General features: G+C 39.1%; 1 protein-coding gene across 1 annotated transcript in view; it reads right to left on the reverse strand.

The window, feature by feature from the left end:
- Positions 1-1,261: 1,261 nt before the first annotated feature.
- Positions 1,262-24,171, reverse strand: part of ALCAM (activated leukocyte cell adhesion molecule) — a 92,191-nt gene continuing 69,281 nt past the window's right edge. The window contains exons 11-16 of the mRNA XM_075590097.1: positions 23,049-23,182; positions 19,833-19,965; positions 18,956-18,994; positions 17,469-17,571; positions 7,271-7,386; positions 1,262-4,820 (exon numbers count right to left, since the gene is read on the reverse strand). Of these exons, the coding sequence (XP_075446212.1) occupies positions 7,299-7,386; positions 17,469-17,571; positions 18,956-18,994; positions 19,833-19,965; positions 23,049-23,182 (497 nt within the window). The 3' untranslated portion in view covers positions 1,262-4,820; positions 7,271-7,298. The remainder of the gene's footprint in view (positions 4,821-7,270; positions 7,387-17,468; positions 17,572-18,955; positions 18,995-19,832; positions 19,966-23,048; positions 23,183-24,171) is intronic.

Raw genomic sequence — 24,171 nt, forward strand, 5'->3', positions numbered from 1 at the left:
CATGTTACTTAGACTGTGCAGTATGTCTAATGCATCCAACTGTAAACCTGTAAATGTTACAGCAAACTATTAACCTTACTAGTCAACCACAACCTTTAGTTTCCTACGGTATTCTGCTTTTTCTTTCTTTAAAAATGGTCTGTTCCAGTATTCTTCCCCTCGGAGCAATTTCAGAGGAACTGAAGAGCTTTAGAGATTTTAGGTGTTTACTATAAAGCTGAAGTCATCTCTTTATTTCCATAGCCTTAGATTAGGAGACTGCTGTAAACCTATTTGCATGCGATAATTACTGGGAGTACTTGGCAAAGTTATTTGAACTTTGAATACTTTTATGGCTCAATTAATCAGAAACTCAGGTCCCATGAATATAAATGCATGTGAAGCTTTTTAAAATAACTACCCGATGGATTGTTTTTTTTTTAACCCCATTAAACTAACTCAATTTAAATACCAAAAACATTTTCTGCAATTTGTTTTTGTTCCAAGTAGCTACATTATATCTGCTTCTACATCATCCACAATGATGGTGAACATACTGTCCTGTATACTGTAGATGATACCCTCAACATTATATGTTTACATGGGGAGGGTTCACTTTGCTGTTAATCTGACTACAACTGTTACAGTTCAGAATTCTCTATTTCCTGCCGAATGTCACTGTCCACATAATTATTGTATTTCATATTGTATTTCTGTGGGGAAAGAACAATGTAGCTCATTAACAAAACGCAACTAGAAGCTGGTGACTTCAGAAAAGCTGTTGTGGTTTTTAACAGAGTTGTGCTATTAAAACATAACCTGCTATTTAGATACACCAAATATGAGTAAAATGGGAAGCCTTTTCAAACAAAGCTGTATTATTTCCTCTTTGCTTTTGTTGCTCTAATATATCGGCGATTTCCACCTGTAGAACGATTTTGTAGCACTCTTCCAAGTAAAAAATATATTTGTATTTAAGTAACTTTTTGGTGTTCGTTTTATTTTGGAAAAAAAACAGGAGTTAAGTTGTAGTTTTGTATAACAAAATACTAAAAAAAAGTCAATATTTACAGATACAACAGACTAATAGCTGAGCCATGCAAAACAAATTACTTTGGCTTTTCCCTTTACTTTGGCTTACATATTGAACTCAACTAGCTCAATTTCTTGACAAAAAATTGAAGTGGTAATAGTACAAGGACTACTTCAATGTAACAGACCCCCCTATAATATACAGTGAAAAGTTTAATGGAAAGTTTCACTTATTTAATCCATGCCAATGTACTACAGTAAGTTTTTATTAACACATCTGTAATTACTGCCCAGACATAACATTTTACAAATGTACAAGTAACAGTTTCTTATCCTCTCGTAATATTGGTATCTGCAATTTTTCATCCCACTTAAATTAATTCAATAGAAGTAGTGGGTGATTTACTCTAATCTATAAAAGCATTCAGTAATGTTTTTATCATACCAGTGACAGTGAAAGCAACATTATACACAGATGTGACACCCGCTATTGCACCCGTTTCATGTTAAAAACCTGAATGAGAAAATACTTAGTTTTTTTATGATATAACAACAATGCCAAGGCAGCAATCTATATTGCTTTTTCTTCTCTGTAGCATGATCTGGGCCAGCAAAAGCTCCCAGGACCCCCCTCCGTAATTGCCCAAAACAGAATACTTGTCTGGGAGAAAAATGTCCACCAATGGCTTTCTACTGCGTTACCTGGCAAACATCTTGCTTGTGTTTAAAGCAGCAACCCTGACTGTTGGGGGTTCTTGGGAGCTAAACCACGCTATTTTTTATCTCAGGGGTACCCAGTTACCGGTTTTAAAGTTCTCTCCAGGAGAAACAAAATGACCAACAAATTTCACGAGTCCTGGATGCTGCAATGTCATTGGTTGGGACCTTCTATTGAATGGTCATTTAAATCCCCTAAAGAAGTATCGGTAACTAGGCCTGGGAATTGTGGGGGTCCCAGGAGCAAGAAATAGCAGTTTAGTACAAGAACCCCCCCCCCCCGTTCCAATTCTTTAAAACAGATGTCTTTACTACGTTCTCTGAATGGCGTATGGATTGGCACATAAGGGAACGTCAACACGTTCAGGGAATGATACTATGAATTAACATTTTTCAAGAGGCAATCATGCCCCAGAATTCATAGCTGTACTGCTGCATGTTATAGAGGGTGGATGAAGGGGGCATATGGGAGCAGGGGGCACAGGAACAGGTTGGCATCTTTGCTACCAGTGGCAAAATGAGTGGTAAGCCCAGTTCAGTTTTCAGGCTCCTCCAGTTAACGATGTTTAGAAGTGAATGGGGCAGATTTCTGCTTTAAATACACCTTTGTCATATACCATAAAAAATTGTTTTAAAACAAATAATTTTTGCCTAGGTGCATTGTCTGTTCCTCTTTTATGTGTACTATGTACTTTTTTTGCCAGTATTATGCTATTACAAATATAGGTAATATAAAAACAGGTCAATCTTATACAATAGCCAAAAAAGTGCATCATCGGTGTCACTTAATAGCATTGCAAGGTTGCTATGCAGCTTAAGTATATACAAACCACAGGAAGTTGTAAGAACTAGGCTTGTCTGGTGCAATAATCCCACAATACTCATGTTAACATGGTCAATAACCAGTCACATCTACAGTATGTATACAATTAGCAACTCTGCTGTATCTTGGTTCCTTTAAAACAGTTAATCTAAAAAAAAAAAATGATGTCGTGTCGATTACCGTTTTCTTACATGTGTGCAATTCTTAATTAGCAAGTCCACTAAGACAGTGATTATAACTCCGGTCCTCAAGAACCCCCATGCCAGATTTTAAGGATATTCCTGCTTCAGCACAACATGACAGCCAGCTGTGCTCAAGCAGCAATATCCTTAAAACCTGGCCTGTTGGGTGTTCCTGAGGACTGGAGTTTGTAACCACTGTATTAAGGTAAACTCAGAAGATATCAAGAGAAGAAAAAAAATACTGAAATAAAGGTACAAAAAAATATGACATCTTTTTAAAACCCAAAGTGATTTGTGAACAACACACTCATCTGACATTCTGCTTTGGATTTCCTGAGAACCAACACACTGACTATTTTGTATTTTTTTTTCTACACACATTCTCAGAACTATACATTACATTTCTAGTTTAGTCGATCCTCTGCAAACTTCTCATGATGCTTACATTAGAGCGGACTTCCATTTACAACACCTTGTTGAGGTGCCTTGAAGAGTCAAAATGTTATAAAGTTGCACATTTTAAATGTAACAAAACAATACTTAGGTATTTTATTGTTTAGATAATGGTCGATAAATTATGTACCAGTTAACACAAAATTATATGAAGGTGCATTCACTATTTGTAGTGGTTAATACAAAATGAAAATAAAATCTGTGTCATTTTGCCGCTTCAGTGCTGGAAAGGGCTGCAAAGCACTGCTAAGCAAATGTCACAAGCATGAAATCTGTAAAACTGCACAGTGCTAAAAGCTGCTCTGAGCTGCAAAGGGACACTTTTTCAAATTGAACTAGAGTTGCTCAATGCTTCTCTCTTTAAAACTGCAACACCACTTGCAAAATATATTAAAAACAAATCTGTGTAGCAGAAGCACTTAGCCATGTACTGTAACAGGTTTTCTGCACTTTACACATTTGTTTCATAATTTAGGATAATGCTAATCACTTTTTAAATTATTCACAAAAGCCAAAATATGAACCGTAAAGTAAAATCTAAAAAAAATAATACTAATCTGTGTTTATGCGGACGAAAAACAATTTATGAAATACATTGAAGATGGAGTTTTAGAGCTAAAGCAATGACATCCATTTAATTTACCCTGCAAAGATATTTTTGTTTTGTAATTTAGCAGGAAACTGCAATTAAATATGTAGCCAAGATAAAGGCAGTTTCCAAAAAATTATTAAGTACAGATTATAAATTAAATGGGACAGGTCCTTTAATTAACCCTATGTACACTGCATGGAAAAATGCAGCTTTTGTATTGACCACTGTAGCTATATATATATATATATATATTGTTGTAAAGTATATGGTTTTTCGAAACTGTAAGTTATAAGGCAGTGGATAACAAAAACAAAACAAAAATACAAAAATCTAAATTCCAGTCATTCATAAATTATGGGAATATGATAATCAGTTTCATTATTTCTGATATGCTATCGGTAAAATAGGTAATTTGTGACAAACATGCCTGTCTGTTGATATACAGAACTGTGTTGCATATTCCTTAGGGAACCATTTAAGAAGCTTGTACTATGAACCAGTTTCTAGTTAATTCATTATTTGTACTACATTGATTATTTGCAGATTATATAGGGGGGAGAAAAAAATGATCTTGTGCCCTGAAACAATTCTCTACATTATTCTGAAACTGTCATGTTCCATTTCAAGTGATTACCTTTGAAATGGTTTACGGATAGCAACCAGAATTAGAAATGTACCTGCGCATCAAACTGTCATAAAAATAATAACATTACACGATATATCCGATTAACAGCAACTCCCAGAACAAAGCCTTACAGTGTATAAAAATAGCTACGTAAAAAAATTTACATAAAAGGCAAACGAAAAATTTCAGTGCAGACATTTACATAAAAAAATAACAGAACACAACATGGTAAGTAAGCTATCATCATGGCTGTTGAAATCGTTTTTTGTTGATCCTTTACTTGAGATATTTTTTCTTATAATCCGGTGAGAACTTGGTACAATTGTTTAATACACGAACCAGGAATAGTTGTAGCTTCTTCGTATATGCCATAATTACAATCCACGTTCATGCTTCAAACTGGTCATTATGTTTTCCCTACAAATGGAAAAACAATTCAATTAGTATAAACAAAGAATACTGGAGGTATTATTACAATAGCAATTTGGGAGGTGGACAACTTCAGTGTGTAAGTGTGTTCATGGTCACTATAAATGTTCTCAATGTTTGTTTTGAAAAAATGTTGCCCATCGGCTTTCTTGGTAGCCTGATTGCAATAATGTTATGATATGTTTAAATAAAAGATAGGTTGAACTTGGTGGCCATGTCTCTTTTCAACCTCATCTACTACGTAACTGCTTTCTGTAGATAAACACTTTCCCGTCTAATTAGGATTCTATGTGGGCGATGAAAAGGGACCATTGTGAGTGCTATTTCGCTCCATCCTGTGTTGGTGTTGCTATGCATTTTTAAAATTGCCCTTTGTGGCTTTAGGTAGAATTAAAATTAAATAGCAACCAATTTACAGCCCCGACAAGCTGGTATAATTTATACAGCGAAGGAAAGCAAATTATTTATCACAGGTCCCAGTTCCCCTGTACCTTCCCTCATTCATTCTGTTGGCACAGAGCAGGAGGTGGATAATTAGGAGTGAATAAAGGGAGTGTACAATTCCAACCATGCAAGAAGTATCTACACTGTAGTTGAATTGAAATGGAAGATAAAGCATAGACCAACTGCTATCAGAACCAGTCAAGCTTTTCTCCCGATATCCATTCTGGTCTAGGTCAAAGTCTGCTACTCATATCTCAGGATGATCCAATGCCTTAATACAGTAGGTAGGATCTTAACTAAAGGCAACCCAAGTCCTAAATGTCCTATCAGAAAGGAGTTGTGCTTGAGCTAGAACACACCTCGAGTGGGCCCACGGTAATTGTTAGGATGAATGCAATCTGCTAGTCTCTGTGCAATATTAGATTGCTAATTGCTACAGTGAAAGGACAAGTCTTCAGAAACTGCTTCAGTCCACTTCTTGTTATGTATGTACTATGCTTCAGTATCTCTACTCAAAGAACAATTTCCTCATGCACTACACAAAGAGTAAGCATTTCAAGCAATTGAGAAAGTACAATACCATGGTAACCTCCAGCAGAGGCTTTGTAAATGCTAGTGAGGCGAGCCCTTGCTGTTGATTTTAAAAGTGCAATCCTATTTGGCAAGGAACTATGCTCCGCTTTGTACCTTTGCCATTTTGAATGTCAGTCTCAAAATATATGTTTAAAAACGATCCAAAGCTAGGTCCAGACCAACATATGCTCTGCTTTTGTTAGGGGCTCATACCTGACCACAAAAAGGTCACTGCAGCAATTCTAAAATGTGCAGTCATCAGGGATTCATTACAAAGCAGACCGTACAATGTTAGAGCTATTCAGCTCTTTCCCTGTAATAGATCACCAATTCAGTTCTGTACTATGAAAAAATACTTGTTTTTTTGGATAAAATTTTTTTGCTACAACTCTGAATGAAATTTTTTATGTATTATAATTTAAGTAGCATTTTTTATTTCTATAGAAACCCTTTACAAAGTCACATCCCCTTCCTCTTCTGAAACAGGCTCTTGCACACCCCTTTTTGAGCCCTGCTCTCTCTAGCATGGCATCAGTTGTATCTAGTGACTGCCTGGTCACGTGATCTTCCTCACAGAACTTTGCATCTTTGGTCCTATTCTGCTGCACTGACAGCCATTTAGTGAACCCCCGAGCCGAATCTTCGCCAATCGATCACAGGAGAACGGATCGATCGGCAACGTAGCTAATTACTTATTGTATAGATTGTACTGATGCACATATTAAGAAGGGGGTGGGGGGGAAGAAACATCAGCTTGGACAGCTGCTTTAAGAGGCACAGAAAATATAACATTTAGATAAATATTTGTCCCGGTTGTAAGTCTGAGCTGGATGTCCTCTCTAAATTCCTACACACACTCAAACGCAGAGTTTTCTTGGTGAGCAGCCCGTTAGAAACACATTCAAAATAAATATTGTTCGAGAACAGTGAATGATTAAAAAGTATTTAAAAAAAATATGGTTTGCATGTAAGGCCAACAACCATTTAAATTTGTCAACATTTTAATAGCGGATTTTATTTTTGTGTTTTTTACTATTAGCCTTTAAACTTCTAGTCTAGATTCACTTTAAAAATAAATAAAATGCATTTGTGTAGACACACAAAATACACACACACACACACACACACACACACACACACACACACACACACACACACACACACACACACACACACACACACACACACACACACACACACACACACACACACACACACACACACACACACACACACACACACACACACACACACACACACACACACACACGTCTGTTCTGAAAACTTGTCGTTATTCTCTAAGGAAGACGTTTAGCTTTTTGCTCTGGGATTAGACATATTTTGTCGAATGCCTCAGTTTTTTTTTTGGTGCAAATTACAGTGCAGGTCAAGTAAACTGAATTATAGCATTCCACACCCACCTTGAGTACTTTGCTGTGTATACAATTCTTAGGCTTCTGATTTGTGATTGTTTTCTTCCAGCTTCTTGTTTTCTTCTGTGTTACCAAGTTCTTTCCCTATGTGTTTTGATGCAGAACTACAAAACAAAGTAAAAAGAAAAAAGTCAACTATTAAATGTTCTTTAGGTAATAGATTAACATGCAAATCTCTAATCTAATTAAATCTCTTCCTTGCCAAACAATCTGCACCTAGACTTGAAACAGCAAACTCCCTATGTGAACAACATAGTAATATCTTGCAGAGCTTTGGGTGCAATTAGAAATAGTAATAATTATTATAATTACTGATATAAATCACCTATTACATTTAATATCAAATGATTAGTGTAACTAAACCCAAGTACTTTACAAAATATCCTTACAACTCGTCACTAAGGTTGTCACCAGTAAGGCATCGGGAACACATCCAAAAGCTTCTATTTAAAATGGATGAATTCTGTGGATGAATGCTTTATTAAAATTACTTTCATTGAGAGCAAAAATGTTCCAGGGACATTTAAGAATTGCCTTCCCACAATTTGAAGGCAATTCTGTACACCAGTCACTGCTAAAGTGTGCATTCTCCCAATGTGCCAGTCTTGTATATCATGGTTTCCCACAAGTAAATGTTGGGTGCATCACAGAGGCACTGCTCCTGTGCGGATTCCAGATCCAATGCAAACTGAGGCACACCAGTCTTTCTAAAATAACTCCTTTATTCAACATATCTAATTTGATATACTGAATAAAGAACTTTTTATTTTATAAAGACTGGTGTGAAAACGTTTTCTTTTGACCTTTATACACCAATATATGTGTATTTGTTTAACATCTTAACTGCTGGAGGTGGTGGGCTGCATACCGCTTAGTAATGCACCGCTAGCCCATCCCGCATTAAAGGGGTTAAGAAATAATAATATAAATACTTTTTTTCCCATTGAAGAGTTGTTTGGTTTTTAATTGTTACCACAGGATTATTTGAAAGTAAGTCAGGTTCTGCAGATGAATGCGTCCAAAAAGACAATGGGTTCATATAACCAATTCCATAATATCACAGGACCAGATTTCCCTAAAATATTACAGGATAACATGTTACCTTTCTATTTTTTCACTTTTTTAATTGAAATTTTTCTTTTTTTACGATCTATACATTAGCCCATGATCGATCAAAATCCTGTTTCCCAGGGTTCACTAAATGGCTGCCTGTCCGTTTCAATCAATCCTTCAGTCAGTGTATCTCAGCATCTTCAATTGATCCTTAGGCTGTGCTTATAGTGCCGGCTACTGATGACGTTACTCGTCGTGAAAGTTGTCATTTGAGTTTTGGGGACGGCTCTGGCTACAACGGAAGTGACGTCAGGCAAGGGGGAAGGCAGAGGGGCGGAGACAAGAGCAAGGGGGAAGGCTGAAACGGAGAGGAGTTGTAATTTCTGTTTGTATGCTGAATTTACTTTACTTTTACTTTAAATTACGGGATAATTGACTATTTTAAAGTTGTTAGTATAGTGTGTTTCACTTGACAGACACACAATCACACACAGGGCCGCCAACAGAAATCATGGGGCCCAGGACAAATGAAAGGAGCATAGCAAGGCAGGGCAGGGATCCCTCCCCCCCCCGCCACCCGAACCCACAGCACACCTACCACAGAATTATTTTTTTTAGCGCGCAACTTTTACTTAACTGTTTTCTTCTTATTGTAATACGGAAAAAAACATTACAATGCAATCTGTTTATTTTTATATGTTAAACAAAAGACAGGTGACTGCCTGGGTGAGTGACTGACTGTCTGGGTGGGTGAGTAACTGACCGACCGACCGGGTGAGTGACCGAGCGACCGGGTGGGTGACTTTAGTGAGTGGGTGGGGTGGGTTAGTGACTTTAGTGAGTGGGTGGGTGACCGTGACTGGGTGGGTGACGTGACTGGGTGACTCTTCTCTCCCCCCCGCCCATCGGGAGCAGGGGGGGGGGGGAAAGCGGACCACAGGCAGCAGGCCGGACACCCTGCTTGCCCTGCGCATGCGCACCGGGACCTCGGCTCTGCACATGGGGAAAATCGGGGACATTTAAATTTTAATTTAAAAAAAAAAGTATTTAATTACCTGGCGCCGCCCTTTGTCCCCCCCTGTTGGCGGCCGTGTGTGTGTATGTGTGCGGGCGTGCATGCATACAGCAGGGCCCTGCTTTACGGCGTTCCGATCATATGGCGTTTCCAATGTATACCTATATTCATTAGGTTCGGCGCTTGTTCCGTTTTCCCGGCGATTTTCGGCATGCCGTGCACAGCAGCAAATTATCCGGCTATCACTAAACAGTTTTAGTGCAGATGCCATTTGTCAGCGAAACAGTCGGTTTACAGCTCTGCATCTCTTTTTTCAAAGAAACAATACAGTACAGTACAGTAGGGCCCCGCTTTACAGCGGCGGCCTGGAACGGAACCCGCCGTATGAGCGGGGCCCTACTGTATACACACACACACACACACACACACACACACACTGAAGCTGCTGGGTGCACACATACAAAGAACCATAAACCACAGAAATAATATATACTTATTGATCCAGGTGCTAGCAGATAGACAGGGAACACCAACCAGTCTGTTAGTTACACAAAAATATGAAGTCCGCAGCACACACAAAATAGAAAAAGGATTATTTAATTATTTCTCAAGCTTGAGAAAAGACCTTGTGGTCTGAAACGTACGTCGCTCTGGAGTTTGTGTGATTGCCTGATGATTTTCTAAGATTAAATAATCCTTTTTCTATTTTGAGAGTGCTGCGGACATCGTGTGTACACACACACACACACACACACACACACACACACACACACACACACACACACACACACACACACACACACACACACACACACACACACACACACACACACACACACACGATATTGCATGGATTGCTCCTTTAAGAACTAGCCTGTCATACAAAACGTTATACTGCACTGCAAAGGATAGGAAAAAATAAATAAGAAAGAGTTACAACTATTAAATTATGTACATCCGAAGAAACAAATGATTGAGAATGTAAGCAGCAGAAGCTTCACAAATAAGCAGTTTCTCCGAGGTTAATTTGTTTGCTAGGAGGCAAAGGCAAAATGTCTGTTGTGACAGATTAGTGATGTACATATCAGTTCAGGCTAGAAGTACATACTGTTCTTGGCTTAAAGGAAAAACCTGCATGCTCTACTGTCAGCCACTGTACATATATAGGGCATTCATTAAAATGGCCCTGTGCAAAACCACCCTCGGTAAAATTGATCAAACTATAGTTTTGATTGTGAAAAAGATCACAAAATGTAAAGTACGAAAAATGCTCATGATCCTATGCTCAATGATCAATGCTCGTGTGTGTGTGTGTGTGTGTGTATATTAAGGAATTCAAGCAGGTAATGTTATATGTAACACCTTCGATGCCAGAGGGTACTGCCACCTCTGACCACGGACACACTCGCCCTAGCAATTGTACATTTGCTTCCTCCTCCTGGTTAATGGAAAAGGAGGGTACTCTACTTCTGTTTAGTTTGTGGTCAGGGCCCCAATTGCAAAAGCCTTCTTGAAAACTAGCTAAACCCAATGACTTACTTGGTACGTTATAATGGCCTCAGGGTACCACTCCTAGTGACGTACGCTTTAGGTCTATAGAACTTACAGTATCTTTTGGGGGGTGTAGGGGGAGGGGGAGAGAAATGGGGTACAGAAAAGGAAATGTGGGGGAAGGGGTGAAAAGGTCCGACAAATTGACATTTAACAAAAAGGTACAGAATATAAAACCTGAATTCTTGGAAGGCTAATATAGTCTTCGGTTGAGTGCAAGTTCATTTTTACATTTTAAAAAGGGAGAAGGAATAAAAACAGCCGACCTGAACCAATAGCATCAGAATTGATAACGCAATATTTAAACAAATGCCATCTCTCCATATTAACGGAGGAGGAAAACACAGTCCTCAACGCTGAGATCTCAAAAGAGGAACTGGAAGAGGCGGTCAAATCTTTAAAAATCACTAAGTCTCCTGGTCCTGATGGTTTCACCAATGCCTATTATAAGAGATTCTTGCCTATTCTATCCACGCATCTCCTGAAAACATTTAATTATTTCATGGAAGGGAACCAAATCCCGCCAACAATGTCTCTGACTAACTTAGCTATAATACATAAAGATGGCAGAGACCCGATGCAATGTGGAAGCTACCGTCCAATCTCCCTCCTCAACAGTGATCTCAAATTATATAGCAAAATACTAGCAAATCGATTAAACCCTATCTTACCGAGACTAATCAACATTGACCAGGTAGGATTTGTCGCGGGCAGGCAAGCCTCAGACAATACTCGGAAGATAATTAATATTATTGACCATGTTCACCTCACAGGCACCAAAGCACTCCTGTTAAGCCTGGACGCAGAGAAGGCATTCGATAGAATAAACTGGCAATTCCTGGACCAGACTATGCGCAAATTTGGCTTTAAAGACGCATACTTAGAGGGGGTCCGTAGACTATATCAAAACCCGTCAGCTACAGTAAAATTACCAGGGGGCAATAACCAGAGATTCGAGATCACAAATGGAACTCGACAGGGATGCCCTCTATCTCCTCTCCTCTTTGCGCTAACGATCGAACCACTAGCATCGGCAATTCGGCTCAATACAGACATCCAAGGAATAGAAATCGGTCAAAGGCAGCACAAAATATCCCTATTCGCAGATGATGTCATCCTAACCCTGTCAAAACCCCAAATCTCCCTACCCAATCTCCAAAAAGAACTCCGGGATTTCGGAAAAATATCAGGATATAAAATAAATAGTGATAAATCAGAAGCCCTGAACCTAAGCCTGCCAGAGCCAGAGGTGAAACTCCTCAAACTAAACTTTAATTATCGTTGGAGCTCCTCTTGTATCAAATACTTGGGAGTTAAGATATCGAGGACCTCCCAATCTTTATACCAACAGAACTATCCGACCCTGTTCCAAAAAATCAAACAAGACCTAGAAAAATGGGGAGATTACCAGATATCATGGATCGGGAGAATGATCTCGGTTAAAATGAACATACTCCCTAGATTACTTTACTACTTCCAGACTCTCCCGGTCCACATCCCTGGCTCAGAATTGAAAAATATCACAAACTAATCTTCCACTTTATTTGGCAAGGAAAAAAACCAAGAGTCTCTAGAACAGTTCTCTTGGCCTCAAGGGGGAGAGGAGGAATGGGAGTTCCAGACATCACAAGATACTACCTGGCTGCACAACTGAGACAGGTAGTAGTCTGGAATGCCAACCCAAACCAATATTGCTGGCTAGACATAGAAACTCAATATGCCGGGACGCCTTCGCTGCCGGCTTGCCTTTGGTCCCTAAGCAAGGAGGACATGCAGAATAACAAATTCAAATTAGGCCCAATGAGACACACATGGGAGACCAGGACGAAATGCAAATTCAAATTTAAGCTCACAACATCTCACTCTCAACTTACACCAATTCACAAAAACCCGAAATTCCCACCTGGCTGTGAGCCCAGACAATTCGACGAATTCAAAACCAAAAATATCAATGCGATTGCCGACCTCTTGAGCTTCGGGAAGTTCCTGAGCTTCCAAAACCTACGATCTAAATATGAAATAGTAGGGCTGAATGTGTTCAAATACCTACAAATTCGGCATTTTATTCAAACCTTAACCCCAACGTTGGAATTTCCCCCTCTCACTAGCTTCGAGCGGCTGTCGTGAGACTGCCCATAAGAAAGGTCTTATATCGCAAATTTGCTCAGAAATGGAGAGAGCTATGGATCCTCCTACGCATGACTATATGCTGCATTGGGCAGCAGAATTGGAAACAGATACAGACCGAGAGGACTGGGAAAGTATTTGGGAAAATGCCTCGGGAACTTCAATCTGTACCACAATCAAAGAAAACATATATAAAATACTGTTTCGCTGGTATCTTACCCCAGTTCGAATAAATCAAATCTACCCTCTGGCTTCCGATCTATGCTGGAGAGGCTGCGGTCAAAAGGGGGACATGGCCCACATCTGGTGGATCTGTCTGGAAATTCAGAAGTACTGGGAAACTATACAAAAATTAATAAAAGAGGTCACAGACCTCACAATACCCATTGACCCGCTGACCTACCTGCTGGACCCATAGAAGTGCTGGATCGACCAACAGGCAAATTAGTCTCCTTTATCCTGACAGCGGCTAGGTGTGCGGTGGCAGCCGCCTGGAAGAAGGTGTCTCCCCCCTCCAGACAGACAGTCAAAAAAAGGGTGCAAGAGGTGATGGAAATGGAAAGACTATCAGCCTTCCTGAAAAGGTCCACCACCTCTTTCAACAATACCTGGGACTCATGGCTAATGTATATGCTCCCCCAACGCCAAAATACCCCATAGTAATAATAAATAAAGACCCAAACTAAGGCAGCCAAAGATCAGGGAGCCAAATCCCCCCCCTCCCCTATCTCAACCCCCCTCCCCCCCCTACCCCCCCCCCCCTCTATCACTCTCTCTCCCCTTTTCTGTTTCTTAACCCGCGCTACCCCGACAGACCTATGAAGGTCAGGGGAACGTTGGGACTTTCTCCCCCGCCTCAGACAAAAGTTAGAAAACTTGTATTAGGCTAAAAGGTTGACAAATATTCAAAAAGCTGTAAATGTTATAAATGCCTGATAAAAAATTTTGAAACAAAAAAAAAAGGGAGAAGGAAAGGAGACGCCATAAACATTATTGAAGACCACCCATCCTTCCCCCTGACCCCTTTTAAAAATAAGTAATTATATCTGTTATAATTGGGTCCCTTCATACTCCGAAGCCACGGGTTCCATATTTCCCCAAAAATGTTGATCAAATCGTTCAGAAAGGCTGTAAGCTTTTTGCGATACAAAAGCTTCCATATTTTGTTTACCACTGCCTCAAATGCTAGCACGGGAGACATTCGTGCCAAGGGGGCCTGCAACATATTGCAAGCCAAACACTGCATATCTTTCTACCATTTAAAATTAATAATGGAAAATGCACCTTTTATGGCTTCTTACTCTGACCATTAACGGTCGTGTCTAAATTGCAGATGCTTTCTACTCAAGATGCTTCCATTTTTGGGATCATCTTCTAATTTGGATTTGTAGCATTGACAAATACTTCAGCAGACCAAGTCAAACTTGTTGAAATGAAAGCATTTCCAACTGCACACTACCACAAATTTTGGAATAAACTATGTGCATTTATTCGCTAGTCAATAAAAATAAGACATACTTCAATATTTTTTTATCTGCTTAGCAATTCTATCAAACTTCCTCCATTCTGGTATGCGTAAAACACATTTGCATAAGTGTAATTAATCACTTATTTTCCAAATATGTCTGAACTTATTTGTGAGATTCCAATGCTTGCAAATGAAACAAAAGTTGCAGCAACATGCAACCTGTGAGTGGAAGGTTAGGGTTATGCGGGGAATGCATGTGTAAGTTCCAGGCTACAGCAATCGAATGGTCTTCAATTAATTTCATTTTTTCTCTCCCAATTGTTGTTATTTAAAGTGCTGAGGGCAACAGATTATAATTGGGGGGAAAAGGGCCAGGCTCCAAGGTGTTAATTTCACTGTAGTATGGCAAAAGCATTGCCCTGCTTCTCACGTTAAAATCTAACAGTACAATTTGTTGTTGTATAACTCAATTCAAGCTGCCTCTGAGCTCTACAATAATAAAAAAAACTAATAATAAAAAAACTAATAAAAATATATCTTCAAAGTATGCATGCTGATGCCAAAAGGGTTTTTAGTATATAGATTATTAAAAATCAAGAAGGTAATTGCTTTCAATTCATGTGTACTGCTGTTTTTGGCAAGGTTTTATGCTGTGCTTAGGATGGGTGCCTGATGCTGTGATTCCTTTCAGTGGATAACAGCCATAGAGTTAAGAAGGATTAGAGCTTGAGCAGCCAATGTAGCAGGTGGTCTCTTTAAAAAAAAAAAAAAAAAGGTATGCTGTGCTAAGATTTGAATTGGTCTCGTATCCCATTGATAACACGTTGCTCACCAGATTCATTAGAGGTCTGGGTATTCTGTTAGATACCACAAAAGTTCATTGCTACGCAAGGATGTGTGAAGTGTTTCAAATATCCAAATGGGCTATTTCCCAAGAGGTGCTAGCCATTATTGAGCAATGATGGTTACCTTTTCAGTGTGCGTTTTTAAGAGGGCAGTGATTTATTTGAATTTAGACAGGATGAAAAGATTAACCATTTTTTAAACAGTTTAAACTTTGTTAAAAAAGTTAACGTATATGATTTTTTAAAATATTTGTATATACTTCACTACTGTGTTTGGGGTTTTCCTTGAGCTTACAAATGCCACCGCTGCATTTTCTCTGCATTAATCCCCACACTCTTATGTCTCTAGAAGTCCTAACACGTTTCTCCCTAATAACGATCGAATGCCTTCTTTCTACCCAAATGACTGTAGATTTCCTCTAACTTATACCCATAAGCTCTTCTTTTTCACGTGTGTATAATACTCAGAAGAATTTCCCCATTCATAATAATTTTATGTGATATTGCCAACCTAAAAATCCCATAATCCATATTTCGCAGGAATTCAGTTTTAAAAAAAGGTCACAAATAAAGCCTTATGATTACACTGCTTTATACTGTATGGTTTTCCATCAGTCTTTTTTTAAAATCTTTTTTGTAAACAATGGTGTTTTTTGATAAATATTTGAGAACATCCAGCAATCATCTTAATAGCATAAAATCTACTTGTTTTGCGACATTATTTTATGACAGTCTAACAAGCTATATAATGCTGTTATGATATGGAGGTTTTAAACAGATTACTGCTATTAAAATGGAGAACCCCATGAAAAAGTTGGTTGTAGTTTTTGTTCCCAGTTTGTCATTTAATAGAACAGTACAGTACCATCTTACAATGCAAGAGTGGCCTTTACTATGTTCCAAGACGCGGTGGTGGCAAGTCAAGCTATGCACATAGTGCTACTATATATGTGAACACTGAATACAGCAATTGGATTTTGTGATTATCTGAAAACATACCAAACTGGAAGACATTAAATGTGCAGCAACCTTTTCAGGTTTCCAACAAAACAACATTTCCGTTCTGATTTATCATCTATCTTCTACACCCCAGGTCTGACTGAAGCAGAGCACGGACTATTGATTTAGTCTTGCCCTCCAGATAGCAAACAAATATGTGGGCTGGATAAGCACGAACGATCCAGTCCAAAAGGAAGGCAATAGGACACTTTCAGTTGTTTTTTAAACAGCTATCAAGAGTTGAAAACTTGCTGCATAACTTTTAAAGCACTATACAGATCAATCGCATTAACAAGAGTTTGCAATACTAACTGGGTGATGCTAGCTGTGTGGGAGCAGATTCATTAGTTTTCATAAAAACACAATTGTCTCTTAACCTGCTCCCTGTTTGCCCTACCGCTCCATCTCACAATAAATCGAACAATGTGGTCAGTGTCAGCTGCTTGGCTTTATTTCAGACATCTTCTCTGACTGCTCAATTGCCTAAACTCCCCCTACTTCCCTGTTTTTCTGCATCTCTACCAATGTAACTCGCCATCGCTGACAGGAAAGAAAAGCCTTCTCGTGGCACATTTGCTAAAGCTCGCAACTTGGGCATTATCATCTTTATTTCATTACTTATCACAATTTCTATGCAAATTTCATTCAATACTAGTTAGGCAATATACAGCTATGACAGTAATACAGTGAGAATGATAATAAATCAATATTGAACACTTATTACTGCAATATTAATATCAGTCAGCCTTGGGATGTCTGACATTTTAGGGACAGCTAGTGACACAGTTTAACACACAAGCTTGAAAGAAGGCACCCAGCAAGTCACTTTACCTGCTGTTTAACCCATTCTTCTTAATCCTACTTCTATGTCTATATCTCATGTTCAGGCATGAGGAGCATCGTTTTTTTTTTTTACTGGACAGGTTTGTCGATTTACAATTGAGCAGATAATTATATTCATCACAATAAATATGATTTTTTTTTTTTGGTACTCTGTTCTTGCCCAACCAACCCTATTTGGTACTGTATTTGTATAGTATTTTGTAATATTGCACTGTATAAATAAAGGACAATAAAATTAAGGTTGAAAGCACTAAAACGAAGTCAAATAAGTTAACTTGGACTTACTGTTTCTTCATATATATCCAATAGGCTAACCCAGCAACGAGAGCTGCCAGCAGAAGGCCAACAACAATTCCAACAATCAGCTTTGCGTGGTCGCTATAGTAATCTAGAAATGGGAGATTTGTAACATTAGTAATAAAGCAAAGTGCAGACTCACGAACAGCTGAATTCCTATCACATTATGCGGCAGATATAAATTAAACATGAAAGCAAAATTGTTTATTCTGAGACGAACACCATTAAGAGGATTTGGTTACATCTCAAGTGCAGAGCTTTATTATTGCAGGCTAAAAAAAGCCTATCTTTCTACCTGTGAAGACGTTCTCCTGGTGTGTGGGCGTGCAGAAGTTGATGCATTGATCATACTGCTGTACAACATTCAGTGTTACTTTTTCAAATCAACTGTATTGTCAGTTTGTGTTAAAACCGCAAATGCTGACATCCGAGCCTGACCAATCCAGTCATTGCTGTATACATTGTAGCTATCAGGGCTCGTAAACTTGCAAACCGTGGTACAATTCTGGTCCCCAAACCGTATCGGAGTGGCCCTTGAATGGTGCCCATGCAGGTGCTCAGGCTCCCAAGTTAAATTTTCACACAAACTCATTGTAAAACCATGAGTGTACTGCTATACATCATACTGCATGGATTGTGCCCCGATATGGGTCAAACATTGTGTCAAACAAACACTTCCTTACTTGATGCACAACAGATTGCTGAATCTGCCAGTAACACCCATTACCACACTGCTTTTCATCCGTGGGCCAGTATGCTTTATGATTATATGTGCAATGAAGAGGACAGGTCCTCAGAGCAACCTGCAGCTACAAAGGCTTAGAAATAAGTACTACAGTATAACTTTCTCAAAGATATATAGGCTATTTCTGAGATCTGCAGACTAAACAAACCCATCCATTTTCCCTTTTTGCTTAACTCACATTTTTTTCAAACCACAAACACATACATATCAGTTGGATGCATGAAGCCGAGCAAGCAGTTTTGTCTGTGGTCGTGCATTTGAATTGAATGGCAGTTGTGCAAGAAAAATGGCTTGCCCAGCCTTGTAAATTTTGTCTAATACCCTCTCCATCTAAAGAATGAGATACGAGAATGAGAGTTTCGCACTAAAGCTCCATGTTATTAATTCACAGCAGACACTCATTGTATTTCTGTCCATGCATTTAACCACTATGTATGCATATACAATAGCAAAAATCACCATCACCACTTTGATGCATATATATTTTGCCTTCCCAAATAGGATATTATACGTTTACGGTATCATGTCTCGCCTTGTGCTTAAAGGAGCAAAGATTTAAGGGTTAAAATGCAAGAGGAAGGTAGCCTTTTAAGTCCATGTTTTATTTCATTACTTTCGTGGACATTTTGATTCAAGCCAAGTAACAGAGGCATGAAGAAATTACTCTGACGGAGAAAATTCATAAAGCTGGATTGGTGAGGAAGAAGAAAAACCATGCACCGATACTTACCACTTTTATCATTAGGCTCATCTTGCTCTGGGATGCTGACTGAAATGAAAAATGGAGGTGTGAAATTAAAAAACAATTTTTGATGATGTATGAAAGTCACCTTCACCATCATAATGTGCTCTAATCTTCAACAGTAAAATTACTCATCCCATAGTGCAAGTAAAACAATTGAAAATGTTTCACGTTTTCCCCCTTTATATAAAAGGCAACTGACTAACCAAATCTTCTTTACAGAATCCTCCTCTATATATGATGACAAGGTTAATCGTGAAAAAAAAAGTGGAGTCACATAGGAATAATTTCCAGCTTGCAGCTAACAATGAGGAGACAGTTTAAATCTGCGATCTTTTCAGAGGCCTTTTGGCCCATTCTGCAGCTGTATAATTCTGTGAATGTAAATTAAATGCCATAGTTGTTTGACATACGACCCAGGGAAAAAATATAATTATATACTGTGTGTATATATATATATATATATATATATATATATATATATATATATATATATATATATATATATATATATATATATATATATATATACATACATACATACACATACATACAATATATATATATATATATGTATATATATATATATATATATATATACAATATATATATATATATATATATATATATATATATATACATACATATATACATACACACACACACAGATGGAAAAAAAAAAGCAATGTTGTTAACGAAGCCATTCATTAAACTGCTGTGGGATTTAAGTTGACATTTCAGTCCATTTATGATGGGAAGAGAGCATTTATCAGGATTTATGCTGGCAAACATCTTATATCATTGAACACTATATGGAACTGGGATAAAAAATAAAAATAAAAAAAATGACTGAAAATATACTTACTGGACGATACATTTAGAGAAAGTGTTGTTTTTTCCAGTTTGTTTTCAGCAATGCAGGTTACTGTGATATTGTCTTCCGGGGAAATTATGATTTTGCTGGAAAACTTCCCATTACTGAAAGAAGTCTCTTCTGTCTAATGGAAGTGCAATATATCAATGTTAAAAACACACTATTTGTTCCTGCAGGACATTTACTACAACAATGCACAAATGTTTGCCTCTTCAAACATGATCTGTATTGCATCTTTCCAAGATTTGTTGAACTTGGTTCACTTGCATTATGAGCAAAATATGATTTGTATTTATGCTGGACAGTCCTTTTTAAAATATCAGATATTTTGACTGTTATACCTTGAGACCGCCAACAAAGGGTATACTTTGGCTGCAAATTACACTTTGTTACGTATATGCGTGTCAGAATACACAGCGACAAAGTGTTATGGTCATTTTTGGCACCACAGTCATATGGTCGCTATTGCAGTCTCTTCTGTTGCAATAACTCCCATGGTCCCTAAAGAGTCGTGGGAGAGAAGGTGTGATAGAAGAGCACAAAATAGAGGACTGGTCCAAGAACGGCACATGGGCCATCTCGTGTCATTCTCGAAAAGCACAAGGAAACGGAAATAGTTAAAAAGTGAGGATTTGAGGAAAGTGCCTTATTTGTTAGCCCTTCGCAATGTCTTGCTCATGAAAAGGTGGACACTGTACGGCACACGCTTACCCTAGTCTCTTGAGTGAGCTTACAGTAAGTGATCATGAATGAGAACCCATGGGTGTATTATCTTGTAGTTAAGAAGTTGAGTGGTGAGGTGGATAAAGGTAATTTCAGGCAGACAACCATGACGTGTTAGACAGGAGAACTAGACTGGATAAATGAGGTATTGTGGCACTGCTAAAATGTAAGCAAATTTATAATTCCAGGTAATCTTTTAAATTCCAGAAGGACATATAAAACATACAATGTTGATTAAAAAAAAAAAAAAAAAGGAACAAGCATTTATGGTTTTATATGCATTAATATTTATTTTAATTAATTATGGTGAAGAAGAAAATGTTAGACGCTAACTACAGGCAAACCCCACTTTAACATACGCAATGGGACCGGAGCATGTATGTAAAGTGAAAATGTACTTAAAGTGAAGCACGACCTTTTTTCCACTTTACAATGCATGTACTGTACTGCAATCATCATATATGTGCATAACTGATGTAAAGAATACATTTGTAACCAAAATAAATACAGTAGGCTTTATTGAAAGAAAATTTTTAATGTCAGCTGATTTTTTTCTTCTTACTAGTGCTGGCAGATGTTGGAGAAGACAGAAGGAGGGGGAGCATATTAACAGGTGCGCACGCAGCCGTGCGCGCGCCGCCCCCTGCACTCGCCCCTCCTTCCTCCACTTCTGCTCCGTTGGAGAAGACAGAAGGAGGGGGAGCATATTAACAGGTGCGCACGCAGCCGCAGCAGTGCACGCGCGCCGCCCCCTGCACTCCCCCCTCCTCTCCCGCTCCGTGAGAGAAGACTGAAGGAGCTTCAAGGAGGGGAGATAATGAAAATGTGCACACGCAACCTGCAGCCGTGCGCGCGCCGCCCCCTGCACTCCCCCCTCCTCTCCCGCTCCGTGAGAGAAGACAGAAGGAGCTTCAAGGAGGGGAGACAAGGAAGATGTGCGCACGCAACCTGCAGCCGTGCGCGCGCCGCCCCCTGCACTCCCCCCATCTCTCCCGCTCTGTGAATGATGACTGAAGGAGCTTCAAGGAGGAGAGACAATGAAGAAGTGCGCACGCAGCCGTGTGCACGCAGCCATGCACGCGTGCCGCCCCCTGCACTCCCGCTCGCTCCGTTGGACAACATTGAAGGAAGGTGAGTTATGCAGAGGTGTGCACGCCGCCGCAAGCGCACGCCGCCGTGCACGCGCCCCGCCCCCTGGTGTCCGTACTCGCGAAGCACTGAGTACGTACACAGGGGTATGGTGCAGTTAAAAAAAAGTGTACGTACTTGCGAGTGTACGTAAAACGAGTGTATGTAAAACGGGGTATGCCTGTATATCTGAGTGGGTATTGTGAAAGATTAAAAATAAAGTCTTAACATAATATCACAGTAGACATAAATATGTAATATGCAGTATCAAGTGCATGTAGTCTTTGTAAAGTCCTGAGACAATAGCAAACCAAGATGTTGATGGATTTTCCAATTCCTTAGGTAATATGATGAAAGAGGCTCGTGGCGCACATATTCAGGAGAGGTGAAAAACAAGTGTAGCATCTTTACCCCCACCTTATGTGAGATTGGGTCACTACTTGTATGTTTCCTAGTGCTGTGCATACCTGTTGGTAACAGGGAGGGCTCTTAAGTTGCTCCGCGATGGTCTGGGGAGAATCAAGATAGACTTCCGGGTGCTTCTTTCTCACATGGCAGCGCCTCCAGCCAGCTAGGATCCTGGGTTCCCAGGTCCATGCAGGCAACTTCTTATTGTCCAGACAGTTAGCCATACAGGGAGATGGTTCAACTGGTCTTTATTTGTACACAGCAGAAGTCAGACAGACTGTACAACCCTCCTTTAGAGATAAGGCCTTACAGGCCCCATTCAGTTCTTTATTCTAGATGGTGCTCAGGACACCACACACTCTCACTCCTCAAGGAGAGCAGGAACAGACTACCTGACTTCTGGGAGGATGCCAGTATATACCCTGGGGAAGGGCTTGTAACCATGCCCCATAGCAGGGCAGGTCTGATACGGATAGGCATCACATTAACTACATGTGACCCAACCAGTATCCTCCCCAGGATACAGTATCACTGCATCCAAGCTGCAATAGCAAGCTAGGCCCTCATGAGAAAATTAACCCCTCACATTGCCTGTACTTACCAGGACTTACACTGAGGGGACCCAACAGGAGAGTAGCGGCCGGAGGCGATGCTACACAAGGAAAAGGGGAGGGGGGGGAAAAAAGGTAAATAGTGTGATATTGCAAACAATGGGACAAAAAATAACCCTGTGAAAAAAATCTTGTCCCATTGTTTGCAATATCACACTATTTTCCTTTTCCCCCCGTTTTTCACCTCTCCTGGATATATATGCGCCACGAGCCTCATTTAAATTAGTGAAATCTGTTTTCAGAAGGAAAAGAAATTACAAAGCTCAAAACATTGCTCTTTCTAGGCAATTACATAAAGTATGAATATGATTAAATACATCAAAAATAAATAACTTACCTTGTTTATGTACATTTCATTGTTCAAACTGCTCCAGTGCACTTCTGGTTTCGGAAAGCCGTCCACATGACAAGTGATTGTTTTGGTTTTTCCATCCGAGTTAGTTTTTTTTGACAGTTTAAGTTGTGGTTTTCCTTGAAGCCAATTATAAATGATGCAAATTATATAAAATAATTAAATTACAGTATTGAATTCTTATGAACTCAACCGTTATTACTGTGAAATGATGAGCAAAAACTACAAAGGGAACAAGTTAGTGGTTTCAAGATAATCTCATCGTTTGAGACGAGGCTAAATGTATTCCAATGTTTCGGTCCCGTAAGGTGTGCACTGAAGAAGGTCCCTCTACGGGACCGAAACGTTGGATTTATGTGCCACCTTCATCAAAACAATTGTTTGATCATCATCTCTGAGTGTTGCCTCTTGATTACCTCCAGGTACATACACACAATGAAATTTGAGTATAAGAGTGACTTTTCTGTTTTCCTTTTTTGTATCAGTCTGGACGTTATGCACCCTCCCCTTTAAAGCTGCAGTTCAGTCTTTTTTTTTTTTTTTTTAATTAATTTTTTTACTTCAATAATTTCATGTAGGCAATCTCTAATTACCTAAAGAACTGTATAGCTGCAGGTCAATTCGTTCTCCATGTATTGATAGGCGAAATTTGGTGACATAATTAGTGAAGGGATCTGTTTTTCTTCTGCTTCTGTCTCTCAGTGGAAGCTCATGAATATTCATGAGCACTCCTGCACTCACATGTGCTAGAGGGAGGGCAGGGCTGACAAAGGGGTGTGCCAGGGCTTGTGACAGGACATGAAGGGGCAGTGCCTTAGCAAATGGTTGTTAAAATAGAATACAAGAAAATTGGTCTTTCAAAGTTGTTTTTTTAAAAAACAGAAAATGCTAAAAGTATTTTTTCTTACTACAGAACTGATTTATTAAAAAAAAAACACACATGCAGGATATTGACTGAACTGCAGCTTTAATATCAAATATCAATATCAACATCAACATTTTATTGATACAACTCTAAGTGCACAAATATATGCAGTGAAAATCAGGAAATAATAATAAAAATCCTCAAAGGTGAAGTGGAGTGCATGAGAACTAAATTTATCAAATA

Source organism: Ascaphus truei, chromosome 3 (assembly GCF_040206685.1).
Source record: "Ascaphus truei isolate aAscTru1 chromosome 3, aAscTru1.hap1, whole genome shotgun sequence".
NCBI classification, from domain to species: Eukaryota; Metazoa; Chordata; class Amphibia; order Anura; family Ascaphidae; genus Ascaphus; species Ascaphus truei.